The 14,549-nt window shown below is 38.2% G+C and overlaps 1 protein-coding gene across 1 annotated transcript in view; it reads left to right on the top strand.

Annotated features, from left to right (window-relative positions):
* Nucleotides 1-14,549, top strand: part of DOCK3 (dedicator of cytokinesis 3) — a 222,706-nt gene that overhangs the window by 160,609 nt on the left and 47,548 nt on the right. Inside the window, exons 40-42 of the mRNA XM_063292863.1 lie at nt 3,881-3,967; nt 5,757-5,861; nt 9,198-9,339. Coding sequence (XP_063148933.1) covers nt 3,881-3,967; nt 5,757-5,861; nt 9,198-9,339 — 334 coding nt within the window. The remainder of the gene's footprint in view (nt 1-3,880; nt 3,968-5,756; nt 5,862-9,197; nt 9,340-14,549) is intronic.

Genomic DNA, 14,549 nt, shown 5'->3' with positions numbered 1-14,549 from the left:
TCTGAACATTTGATTTCTGTTTCATAAGTAAAGAACTTTGTATTTGTCTTTTAAATTTCTTCACAGTCAACTAATGATATAATAGAAAATTTTAACCTCTATGACATGTATAAATTCCTTCCTTATGCATTTTTATTTTACTTTTTTATCTATTTTTGTTTTTCTTTGCATGTTTATACATTTTCAATGTCTAATAATTTTTTAAAAAATTCTGTTATTCTTAGTCCATTTTTCTAATCTATCAAGATTGTTTTGAATTTTATTTCTATCTTCCAGCTATCTTACCCAATTTTGTGTTAACTGCAGATTTGACAATCACTTGATAATTAGTCAATTCAAGTCATTAATTTAAAAATATCAAAGTGTACTTATTTTAAATGTATCTGACAAATCCTTGTGATCGTTTTTAGCAGCCTTTGTGAACCTCAGCTCAGTTTGAGCTTTTCCTGTTCTGACATCATATGTTTAATTCCAGGCCATTTAAACATACCCTTCCTTGATGATCTATCCTTTTTCCCATCTCCTATATTTTAGAATTTTGAGATCATCACCAAACTTTTGCCACATTAGCTTCTTTTGCTGTTTTCCTTTTTTTTAAGTCATAGAATTCTTTGCAATTGTGTTTTAAATATCTCCATTTTTAGGAACTCGCTTCCTTCTTGAGCTCCTTTTCTCATTAGCTTTTCCTGTTATGAAATCCTGTTTATCATTAGAAGCCCATGGTCAGTTATATCAACTTTTTGATCGATTGATTGTTTGATTGTGTGCCATCAAGTCGCTTTCGACTTGTAGCAACCACAAAGATTTTCTCTGTGACATTCTATCCCCTTTAAAGAAAAAAAAATCAGCATTATGTGGTCACTTTTCCCATTGTGTCTTCCATTTCCACAGATAAGGGGTTCCTCATAAATGCATTATTGTGAATCATCAGAAAAATATGACAACATAAATTACACTATTCCCACCATTGAGTTTTACTGTTCTTTGGTAACACAACTGGGCAGTGCTGCTGTTCTTACAAGATGTAAAGCAGAATAGTTTCAAGGTAGCAATTGGTGGCTTCCCCAGTTTCCCTCCCAGTCACTGTCACCTACCAGCAATTGCCAGTTGCTTTGTATAATGTAGCAGGGTTGGATTGAGGGACTCTAGTTCCTCCTTACAGCTTAATCCTATACAGGTAGTCCTTGACTCACGACCATTCAGTCATAAACCATTCCAAGTTACGACATGCTGAACAAATGGTCTTCACGACCAGTCCTCAGAGTTCTGGCCATCACAAGACCCCCTACAGTCACATGATTGTGATCTGGTTGTTTGGCAACCCATTTGCACTTAATTGCCAAGCGCCCCACAATTATGGGATTGCCATTCCCAAACTTCCCTGCTGGCTTCCCCAGAAAGTCAATGGGGAAGATGGCAAGGAAGGTCACAAATCGCTTGGGTAAGTCTCCCCTACCTGCACCTCTCCCCCACCCCCTCTGCACTTGAGCCACAGTGACTACTTGCACTCCCCTGCGCACCGTCCCTGACCCTTACCACACCTCCCTCATACTCCTGTGCACCCTCCCTGACCCTTGCCTTGCACCTCTGCACACCCTCCCTGACTTCCACAGCACCTCTTGTGCACCAACACCAACCCAAACCTCTTGTACACCCCTTGCACCCTCCCTGACCCGCACGGCACCTCTCACGCACCACTTGCACCCTCCACACCCTCCACAACCTGCACAGTGCCTCTTGCACACCCGCCCCAAGCTGCATGGTGCTTCTCGCGCAACCTCTCACTCTCTCCCCAACCCTCATGGCACCTCTTGCGCACCCTCCCTGATCCATGTGGTGCCTCTTGCGCACCCTCTTGCGAACACTTCCCGACTCTCCCCAATCTGCACGGTGCCTCTTGCTCACCCCTTGCACCTTCACGCACCCTCCCTGACCTGCACACTGCCTCTTACACATCCCCTTGCACCCAACCCAAGCAGCGCACCCCATTGCACCCCATTGCACCCTCCTCAACCCTCCCCCACACCCCTGCACACTTCCTTGCCCCCTTCACCACCCAACAGCAGTCACTTACCTGCCTACACTGGCTTTGGTTGTGGGAAGCCGGCAGGAAGTTGCCTCGGCTAACGACTGTGGGATTCAGTAAACAACAGCAACCGGGACTGCAGGGATTGCTGTTACTAAGCGATGCAGTCACACTTTAGTTTAGCAATGGAAATTCCGGTCCCAATTGCTGTCATAAGTCGAGGACAACCTGTGTCCTACATACACCCTACTGGCTAGTCTCCAGAGGTTTCTCTTTCCTTTCCTTTCCTTTCCTTTCCTTTCCTTTCCTTTCCTTTCCTTTCCTTTCCTTTCTTCCCCTTTTTTGCCATTTTGGAGAATCAGTATTCTGTTTAAAAAAAAACCATACACATACTACAGCCCACTCTCCAACCCCAGCCCCAGCCCCATGGGGAATAGCTGGATGGCATATTTTTGAGCTGTGGAAAAGTGCTGTCTGGATCTGCTCTAACACATCCTACTGCCTAGGAGCTTATTTATTTTCCCTTTTTGTTTAATTTTCCCCAGAAATATTAATATTATGATGTTCCTGTAGAGAAGTTAATTCATACATGTTACAATTTCATGAGATGGATATTCCCTGAGATTGACATTCCTTGGAATGAGTGCTGAAAACTGGTGAACAAGTGGTAGCAAGCTTCTAATGGGTATATTAACCTCCTTACAATGTGTTGAGCCCTCAGGAGATCAATATTCTCATTCCAGAAGAAAAGGAAAAAGGAGGCATAGAAGCCAGGGGTCTAGTCTCTTATGTAGCCAAAACAAAATGGCAATAGAGTCCCAGTGCCCAGCAACCCGATGGGGGAGACAGTGTACCTGCAGCAGACTTAGGCATCCAATAGGAGCTCATGTCAGCCCCAGGCTTGTCACTGAGGCATTGTACTGCATATTGTTTGTATGGAAAGACTTGCGCTGGGTTAGGAGGGAGAGCACCACTTTCATGGTGAAATGCCTAAAGCCAAATTTAGGCTGCCGTAGCAGTGGATTAGGCAGAGGCAAAATCATGTCCCTTAAAATGGTTAGCACACTGTCTTTTGTGCCATGGTAAGTGGAATAGATGGATGAACTTTACAAGACTTGTAAGAAATCTGTCCATACATTTTCTAGGCACCACAAGATACATGTTTCTGCAAATGCGGTTTTCAGTAGAAGTGTTACACAAGTTCTTGCAGGGCTGGGTCTAATTTTCACCAGAATTTCTCAACTATGTTACTTTTTTACTTTCCAAAGGAGGTGCTAATCAGGTTGTATTAATTGTTTCAAAGAAGTGTTTCATAATGTGCACCTCTCCTTGAGTAATCAATGCAGCCAAACCATTTTCCAGGCCCACACATACATGCACATGCACATGCAATGATTTTTTTCCCCAGCAAAGCACACATGTAGACAATTAGTAATAATTTATGAAGTAGTCATGCAAGCCTGAAAAAAGAGGCAACTGTTTTAATGATGCAAGGAGATGTGATGTCATTACAGTCTAAGTTGGAGTCATTGTGTAAGGATGTGTACACACACACTCACACACACATACATTCACTCATTCATATATAAAGAGAGAAAGAAAGGCAAGGAATGAACCATTCTATATTATTTCTTCCCGAGAGTGGGGATAGGGTATTGTTTGAGTGAAGAATTACATGCAACAAGAAATGGGAACATAGAATTTAGATTAATCTGTGAATTCTTTCCTATATTTCCTTGCAGAACTATCCTCTTGAACTTATCCAACATTTTAGTATCTGCTGTTATTCATTAATTACTTATTTTGCATGTATAAAAATCCTAATTCATCTCAGTTTTTAATCTTTCTTTTCAGAGCTGGGAATTTGGAATCCCATTGTGCAGAGAACTGGCTACTCAGTATGAAACATTATATGATTATCAAAGTCTCAGCTGGATTCGGGTGGGTGACCTTCAACTTTTTAATTGGCATTTCTGTAGGACAAATGCTGTCACAATTTTTTACCAATCGGAAGTATACAGGTAGTCCTCGGTTAACAACCACTCGTTCAGCGACTGTTCAAAGTTACGACAGTACTGAACAAGTAGTGGTTATGACCAGTCCTTGAAGTTCCAGCTGTCCCAGCACCCCTGCAGTCATGTGATTGCAATCTGGGTGCTTGGCAACCAGCTTGCACTTAGAACAGTTGCAGCGTCTGGCAATCATGTGATTGCAATTTGTGACCTTCCCTGCTGGCTTCCCACAAGCAGAGTCAATGGGGAAGCTGGAAGGGAAGGTTGCAAATGTTCAGGTAAGTCTCACCCTCCTATGCACTACCCCAAGACCCTCTGCACTCACACTGCACCACACCAGCCACCCTGACACCTTCCCCCACCACTTACACATCCTCACACACACTCCCCAGCCACTCGCACACCCTCTCCCACCTGACAGCAGCTACCCCAAGTCCCTGGCCACTTGTGCACCCTCCCCAAGCCTCGTTGTGCTCTCACTGCGCCTCCCCAGCCATTCGTGCACCCTCCCCCACTTGGCAGCAGCCAGCCACTCTAAGTCTCACCACATTCACCCATCCTCCCCAGCTACCTGCACATCCCCTCGCTCTCTCTCCCACCTGGCAGCAGCCACTTACCTGCCTGCTGGCCTGCGTGAAGTCACCTGGGACTTACAGCTTCCTGCCGGCTTCCCCACTGACTCTGGTTGTTTAGTTTTAAACAAGGGGTATGAAAAGTTCTCAGCTCTGATATTTACATGTAAATCGAAACTGATGCCTCATATATACTTGCATATAAATATATGTACAGGTCTGGCAAGAAATTTAATTTTCATTCCTTTATCTTCAGTGGGTTCTAAAACAAGCAGCCTGCAGCTAAACAGTGCTGATTTAGAGATTTATAAATATCATTATTATCAGTTATATAGTGTTTAATTCAAATCATTGCGATTTCCATTTGAATAACTATATATAAGAAGACTGAATGTCTGAATTCACTTTCTATATTCATTTTAATAAAATGGGGATTTTTAATCTGAAATAGCTTAATTAAGGTAGAGAAGGAAGGCTTTTTATGATATCATTAGGAAAGGAAGGCAGGCTTCCTTTCGTAATGATAACATCAATGATATCAAAGGAAGGCTTTTTCTATATCATTAGATAAAGACTCAGCCTTTATCTAATGATATAGAAAAAAAGCACTAGACTTTATTTTATTTTGGTTTAGATATTTTAAGAGAAATTTCACACATGGCAGCTTTATTACTAAAAGTTGTTCAGACATTCAATCACTTCTGACTCTTTATGACCTGATGAACTCAATTTTGCCAAAATTGTTTGTCACTAACTGTTCTTTGAGGTCTTGTAACCTTAAGCTTGTACAGATCAGATCAGATCAAATCTTTATTACTGTCAAAGACCAGCATATAAGCTTGCATAGCAAGTACAGCACAAAAAGAATTACTGTGTTCTATAAAAAATATGCTTGTATTAAAAGTACTTATACATAGAATCCTCCCTATAAACAATTGAATTCTGTGTAGAATTATCTTGAGTATATATGGGTTTAATCCTTATGTCTTCCATGATAGTATGATACTTAACATGTTTTGACAACATGTTTTCATTACATGGTAATGACATCAGATAAAGGCATAGTGTTACTTCAAGCATGCTGTCAGCATTTTTCTCCTACAGCATTATTTCAGATCCAGTATAATTATTCTTTCCTATCTTTAGAAAATGGAAGCTAACTATTATGATAATATAATGGAACAGCAAAGGCTGGAACCTGAATTTTTCAGAGTTGGCTTTTATGGAAGAAAATTTCCTTTCTTTCTTCGTGTAAGTACATTTAAGATATATATTACTGTATGAATTAACTGCAATTTATAATGAAGATACTTTTGTATTTGTTGAAGGATTGAAATATTTGGTATTTTTTGTTCAATTTCAAAATAAGAATTTATTTAGAAAGCTATACAATCGATTAATTCATCTAAAATATTGAAATTGTTTCTGCTATTCTAGTTATTGTCCCTATTTTTCAAATTTTAACATTTAATGTTGTGTTGTAGCTGGAATGTACATGCATTCCTACTGGCTTTTTCATTATTAAAAACATGACTGAGTTTTTTCATGCAAAATATTGTACACATAATAAATCTTATAACTGCAGTGATAAGACAGCTGTATTTGAAATTTCAAAAAGTCTTTCTACAGTTTAACAGCATTACCAAATAATACTGAATTGGAACTAGACTTAGATTCACAGAATAATAGAATCAGTTTGAAAGGACTATTTAGGATATGAACTCTAACTTCCCACCCCCACTCAGTATAAGAATCCAAGGTGAAGAATCCCAGATAAATGACTGTCTAGCTCCTAATTGAACAGATCCAGTGAAAGCTCACCACCTCTGTGGTTAATTGGTACCTCAGTCAAATTGCTATTGCAGGTAGGAAATATTTCTAATATTACTTGTAACCTACATTCCTTATCTGCGTCCTGTATTCTGGAAGAAGAAATAACAGGTTTTGATGTTGTATGTGACTGTCAGGCTTCACCCAGAGTGATGCTCAAAATTGGAGGCTAGCAAGCAGAGTCTCAAGTATGCAGCTGTTTGATAAATTAGCTTTATTACACTTACTAGAAAAGCTGTAATTAATTAAATTTAATTACACCTTAACCGGTGGAATGTGCTCAGAAAAATGGGAATCCCAGAACATCTCATTATCCTCATGTGAAACTTATATCCAGGTCAGGAAGCCACATTCCAGACAGAACATGGTGAAACAGACTGGCTCCTGGTTGGCAAAGAAGTGCGACAAGGCTGCATACTCTCCCCTTATTTATTCACCCTATACATAGGATATATATTAAAAGAAGTGGATTGGAAGAAGATGAGCATGGTTTTAAAACTGGAGGAAGAAACATCAATAACCTGCACTATGCTGATGACAAACCGATGGATCATTGAACAAATCAAACCAGAGTTCTCACTTGCACAAATGACCAGGCTCAAATTATCCTACTTCAGACACATTATACGAAGACCCAGCTCTCTGGAAAAGGCTCTAATGTTGGGAAAAGTAGAAGGAAAGGGAAGAGGATGACCAGTAACAAGGTGGACTCAGTCACAGTGGCATGAGTGCACTGTTGGGAGTCATGAAAGAACTGGTTAGGGATAGATCATCTTGGAGAAAATCTGTGTGGTTGCTAAGAGTCAAAATGTCTTGGTGGCACATAATCAATCAATCAATTAAAATAAAATAAATTGCCACAAGAAGCAAGCCTTGACTTGTTTTCTACTGGCCCAGAATGCAGGATACAGAATAATGGATTTAAACTCTAAGATTTTGGTTGAATATTAGAAAAAAGTGCTAGCTGTAAAAGCAGGTTGCCTATGGAACTAATTACCTAGAAGATGATGAGTTCCTCTTTACTGGAAGTCTTCAAGCAGAGCCTGGATAGACATTTGCCAAGGATGTTTTTGATTCCTGCATTAAGCTGCAGTTTGCATTGGATGGCCTAAACATTCCCTCCTTGTACTGGAAGAGGGGTCCAGTATGCTCTGTGAGCTGATGGCCCCATTGGCAACCATGGACTTGCCAAAAGTAATAGTGGTCACAACAAATGTGGGAAGGCACATGCTAGATATAGTCTTTAATTTGGAGAAGGTGAAATGTGATTTGAAAATAGGCAACATTGACACCTGTCCTTTGCCATAATCAAATCAGTTCCTTGTTAACTGTGGGTCATGGACTCCCTGAACTTTGCACGAGCAGCAGGCCTTTTAGAAAAGTTTCAGAAGTCACTTTGGAACTTTCCTGAAAACTTGGCAGGCAGTTCTGTTTTATGCCTTCTCAGTCTCTGGAATTCAGAGATAGAAAAGTGCTGGATACAATTGCTCCTATTTGGCCTCTTCCTAGTCATAGCTCCTGAGATACATGAAGTGACCAAAAATATACATAGAGCAGCAGTAGTGGAAAACCAGATGTGGATGTGACCAAGCATTTGTAAGAGCTCATGTTCAAGTAAGGCAGCATCTTGTGTTACCATCTGGGATTTTTTGAAACTGTAGAACTAAAGGAAGCAAATAATAAGGTTCTCTGTAATAAAAAGGTTCTCACTACATGTTGGCTAAATCCATGCTCCTCCTGGTTTCTTTGGGTGGCTAGGTGGGTGTGAGTGGCTGGATCCAGGAGATCAGCCACTCTTGCTTTGAGGGAAGACATAGTGCCCCTGCTTTGAAGGAGAAGGTGGTCACCTTTTTCTGAAGAAGCTTTCCCTGAACAACTTTTGCCTTGTCTCCAACATTCTCTTTTTAAGGAATATTGGAAGTTGGAATTTGGGCCCAGTCATGGGACAAAAACATTAGTAGTGTTGGAGGATGATTTTCACCAAGACCTAGATGGTGACAGTATGTCCCTTTCAGCAGTGTTTGATACTATCAACTATCTGGATTGTCTGCAAAGGTTGGGAATTGTGAGCACTGCTTTATGGTGGTTCTCTCCTATCTGAGGGGAGGTTCCAGGCAGTAGTGATGTAGGCGCTCAAATTCTTGTTACTGTTATTCCCTTGTGGGGTTCCACGGGGTTCATTGCCAGTAATTATCATGCACATGAAAGCTGCTGGGAGTGATCATCACTCATCATCATTAGTAAGGTAAAGTATCATCAGAACTATTAAGCAATGGAACAGTCTATTTCCTGGAGTCCTGGAGTCAAAGTTTGGGCAGCCATTTGTCTTGGATGGTCTGAGGATTCCTGTCTAGGACAAGGAGTTGGACTGGAAGACTTCCAAGGTCCCTTCCAACCCTATGATACTATGATTCTGTATGCTGATTATGTTCATTTATATATTATTATCCCAGGCTAAACCAGAGACGCTATGGAAAGCTTGAACTGGTGTTTGGAAGCTGTTAAGAACTAGATGGAGTGAAATAAGCCCAGACAAAATACTACCTGGGTGGAGTTGTATTAATATCCAGGCAATCTGGAAACATTGATCCTTGTAGCTACTCTGGATGGAATTATGCTCCCTCTGAAGGACTTGACTGGTGATCTGGGGTCTGATTAAACTGTTTTATTTCCTTGTGCCTTTAGTCTTGTTATTAAATAAAAGTGAGGAGGCTAAGGGGACTTTCTTAATTTCATGTTGCTTTCTTTTCCTTGCAGAATAAAGAGTATGTTTGTCGAGGCCATGACTATGAGAGATTAGAGACCTTCCAACAAAGAATGCTTAGTGAATTTCCACAGGCCATTGCAATGCAACATCCAAATCACCCAGATGATAACATATTGCAGTGTGATGCCCAGTGTATCCTTTATTAATGTTTTAGAATTAAGTTACTAAAGCTGTTGCAAAATGAAAAGGATTTCAGAATTAGAACATATTTATAGTAATTTAAATATTTTTCACTGCCTGTTTTCAGACAGTCAAAACTTAACTGCATTGGGGGTTGCTTAAAAATAGAACATAGCGTACATTCTCAAAGTTGTGAAAGAAAGCTTTGCTGTTCATTGGATAATTATCATACATGTTAATTTTTCCTAACCTATCATGGAAATATATTCTGTAATTTCCTGACAAGATTTTTTGTTTTTACTCCTACAGTATTTCTATTCTTATATCCCCATCTCAAGACATTTAAAAAAGGTGTGTTGCATACTTCCCTTTCCTCTGTGAAGGGAAGTCAAGAAATGTCAACAGAGATGCCTTATTGTTAAAAAGAATGAGAATGCCCAAATAAACATGTTCCCAGAGGGGTAGCCATATTAGTGTTTTGCAGAAAAAGCAACAGAATTTGTAGCACCTTAAAGACTAACACATTTATTATTGCACACTATAAGTTTTTGTGGAGTCTGCTTTGTCACAGATATGGTGCATATTTTACACGTAGCTGTTGTAGGAGTTTACAATGTAACTTATTATCTTTATGATTATATAATAAATTGCATTGTGAAATCAATAGCAAACATGGACTCAATAAAGCATTTATGATAATCTTTTCAGTATATTGTTTAAACAGGGAAAGAATATTGTCTACTTCATTTACCAATATTGTAGTAGGCCTTGATTGTGAATTTATTGGATAGTATTACTGCTTTTACATATAATAATAGGGGACGCTGAGCTGCCGATCGGGAGGTCGGCGGTTCGAAACCGTGCGGCGGGGTGAACTCCCATTGCTAGTCCCAGCTCCTGCTCACCGAGCAGTTCGAAAACATGCAAATGTGAGTAGATCAATAGGTACCGCTTCGGCGGGAAGGTAACGGCATTCCGAGTCGTCATGCTGGCCACATGACCCGGAAGTGTCTATGACAACGCCGGCTCCAAGGCTTAGAAACGGAGATGAGCACCGCCCCCTAGAGTCGGACACGACTGGACTTTACGTCAAGGGAAACCTTTACCTTTACCTACATATAATAAAGAGCTTCAAGAGGACACCTTTGTTCTTCCTATTTATCAGAAGGAAGGAAAAATATTCAACAGGAAAAATAATTGGTTTTGGTTTTTTTTACAAGTGGGTAGTCCTCGGCCTTTATGAGCCTTAGGGAGGCAATATGCTTGCCATTATAAGCAAAATATTTTAATGTCACACATAGTCTTAGTTCACACTGGGAAAAGGTACACACACACACCCGCCCCAGATATGATGTTATGTGTATACATAATGGCATGGAACTGTGCACATGCCTTACTTGTGCATATCATATTTTTATGCACGTTTTAAATTTTGTTTTTTTAATAGTAATTTTATTAAAAATTACAATTACAACAATAAAAACTAACTGAAGCTACAAAATAAAATAATAAAAAGAAAAATAGAAGGTACAGAAAAGAAATGGAAAGAAAAATAGAAGAGAAAGAAGAAATAAGAATATATTACTACTATATTCTTATATATTATATTATATTATATTATATTATATTATATTATATTATATTATATTATATTATATTATATTATATTATATTATATTATATTATATTATATTATATTATATTATATTTCTGCCTTTTCAAAAACTAGCATTTTAGAAGATTATCCTCACCAGTGACTGGGGAGAGAGCATTCAACCCTTTTTATAATTCTTAAATAGGAATCTAAATCTCTTTTCTTTCATTTCCAAGCCTTTTGCCTCATCCCTATCAAATTTTATTCCCACTCCCATTTTTTTCTTTTCCTAGCAAAGGTATCCTTTCCTCTTACACATGCTTCTACATATGTACAGTAGTTGTATCTTTGTGAGAAGGAACAGTTGATATATGCAAATGGTTGGGTGTGAACTGGAATTGCAAGTTCTACATTACTGCAGTGGGGAACCTGGGCATTACACATGATTTGTTTATGAATTTATAACCTTTGTTCTATCTCATCCCTTTGAATGAGGGGTTCACTTTAAATTTTAGGACATCTTCCTTTTGAGAAGATACAGTACATTGATTTATCAATTGTTTATATTAATTAATAATGGCTGAAATGCCATGTTGTTTACCAGCCATAATATGAATTAAACACAGATGCATACATACATACATCATATTATTCCATTTCAAGGTAAGCATAAAGCATAGGAAGGAATAGTAAACCAGAAAAATTAATGAGATAAGAAAAAGAAGAGAAAAATATAGATAAACCTGTTTTATTCAAACACCATTCACCATTCACTTCTGTGTACCTTTCTATCCTTGCAAAGCTTTCTTGCTTCCATCACATCCAAACACTGCTTCATACATTGCCTTTTGTTTTTTAAACGAATCACATCTTTCTTTTTGAGGTTCTCATCAACTTCATCCAGCCATGAAGATTTCAGTTTTCTTCCTCCTCTTAACCCATTTATTCTTTTTCCCTTCATCTATTTGTTTTGCAGTTTGGTCTTAATTCATCTATATGACCAAACCACCTCAAAGTACTGGTTTCATACCATTCCCTTACTTTAATATTCAATATAGATTAATTCAGCACACATTCATTCTTGAGTCTATCTCTTCTTGTTTTACCATGCACACTTGAAAAAAATGTTTTCTTGAATTAATCTCATCTTAATATAATTCTAATTTAATATTCTTTAAAGTTCTAACCAGTGATTTGTTATAAGGGTATTCCAACTCATTCCAAATTACCTGCAAGTTGCCTATGCCTATCTTAATATTGCCCTGAATGTGTTATGCCCAACATTTGTTCATCCCAAATTTTGCTCATTGTTGCATCTTATACCCTTTGCAAAACTTCTTGCTAGTTTCCCTTTGTACAAGGGAACAGTAATAGCATTCTTGTAATCATCAAGCACAGATGTAGTTTTTATGCACTCATTAAAACAAGTCACAGAGCTACTTTATATTTTAACAATTCAACAGCTATACTACACCAGTATCCTTACTGTTTTTCAACATTCTCACAACATACCATATGTTCAAGCCAATATGTGAATAAGCCAAACCTTAAAATTTTTGTATGTTTTAATTTTAATAATCGGCTTATCTATGGGTGGCACATTTTTCAAGGTATTTTGGTTAAAAGGCTTATCTGCAAGTTTATATGGTAGGTTTTTCCCTCAGCTTTTTTAATACATACATATACAGTAAGCCCATATGTGGATAAGCCAACCCCAATTTTTGGGGTGTATTTTGGTACCTAAAATTCTCAGCTTAACTGTGAGTATATAGGCTATATGATTTCCTTTTTATCAATATTTTCTTTGATTGTAGCATTTATATACTGTATCTCTAAAAAACATTTTTCAGCAGTCCCTCACCTCACTTTCGTCCCAAAACAGATAGAATATAAGGGTTGGAATGTATCTTGGGGATCATCTAGTCCAGTGCAAAAATCCACCATTACAGCATCTCCAACTTACGATTATCTGGCTTCTGTTTAAACACTTCTAATGAAGGAAAGTCCACCATCCTCAGAAATAGACTATTGCATTCCTGAACAGCCATTACCATTACCAGTAGGAAATTCCTGTGGCAGAGTGCTGGAAAGCGTTTGGCTCGAGAGATCAGAAAATTCACACACCAGGCATTTCTATAAAAATGTATTTACAGAAAGCACAAAAACATATTTACAAGCTTGTGCATTCACACGTGCTTAGAGAGGACTGGGAGGAAGGCTGTGTAGAGAGGAAACCGAAACTAACAAGCCCAGGCAAGCTGCCCTCCAGGCAAATCAGGAGCTTTACCTTATATGGTCATGCCTCTTCACACCCAAAACTAAGGATACTTAAGTTTGACCTGTTGACTCTGCCAGAGTGATTTGTTACCATAGTAACTTAATGGCTTGCTCCTTGCAAAAAACAAGGAAATGCCAACAATTCCCCCTGCTATCCAATCCATATCTACTTCCTTATAATAGAAGCCTGTTGTTTCTTTTTCATCAATTTCCAAAATAAACCCAGCAGGACACACATGGATCTATGAGCTACATACCAGATAACAAGGCAGCTTCCTCTGCTTAGGAGAAAAGGATGAGTGGAGAAACCATAATAAGCATGATTAAAATTTATGAAGTTTGTCTTTATCATATTTGTATACTGCGTGTTCCCTGCAAAGGCAACCTGCATCAGTCAACAACCCAATCAACACTAAAGATAAACAAAATAGATACAAAACATAATTACAATCAAAGCAGATCAAACTTAATTACAGTCTTAGACTTGATTTCAGTGAAACGACTGATAAAAATAAAAATATACATTAATGGTATAATAATCAGTATAAGTTTATAATTCCTGACACTCACTTCCGTCTTTCTATAAGTAAATGTTATGAAGCCGCAGTCATATGGTGAGTCCTTGTTGTTAAGGAACCAAGTTTGGTAACTAAATTTAATAACTTAAAATGGAAACTAAAAGTGTGACCTTAGACTCTTTGAAACAAATGGAATTGAAGGTGACATTTGTCTGAAAACCTGGGAATTTTTAAAATAAAAGCTGAATTAAATTAAGCTGAGAATCAGAATAAAATTTTCAGCATAAGTAAAACATGTTCAATTGACTCAATCTCACCTAATTCATATGGGAAGAACTGCTGGGAAATAGATTTTACAAAAAAGTCGTTTTAGAAGAGCCAATGATAGAATATTAAATCAAACTATGGAGAAATCCCATTAATTTTTAGGATGTATAAGTGAATACATATTAAGCTGCCAGAGTAGGTCATTGGAAATCTCTGAGAGGTCAATGCATCTTCAAGGTTTGGTGTAAGTCATTCTGTTAGGCTGTATCCTGGATCCTCTGTTCAACTGCCTCTGTTCAATTGCCTCTAGCTTTATTGCTCCCTAGAGATGATAGATAGGAAAAAAGCTATAAGAATATAACTTTTACCTGTTAAATATGGATGTGGCTTGCTTATGAAAAATATTGAAAAAAGATAGATTTTTCTTTAATTAGTGCTAAATTAAAAACAAATTAGGGCTCAGAAGAGCTTTTAAGAACATGACAGACATTGGAATTCAGAATTCTGTCAGATTTTCTAATATCTGTGCCAAAAGCCAGGAAAATTACTGAACCAAGTTTCCTTTT

The sequence above is a fragment of the Candoia aspera genome, chromosome 2 (assembly GCF_035149785.1).
Source record: "Candoia aspera isolate rCanAsp1 chromosome 2, rCanAsp1.hap2, whole genome shotgun sequence".
Classification (NCBI taxonomy): Eukaryota; Metazoa; Chordata; class Lepidosauria; order Squamata; family Boidae; genus Candoia; species Candoia aspera.
This window is presented reverse-complemented; position numbering and strand designations above follow the sequence as displayed.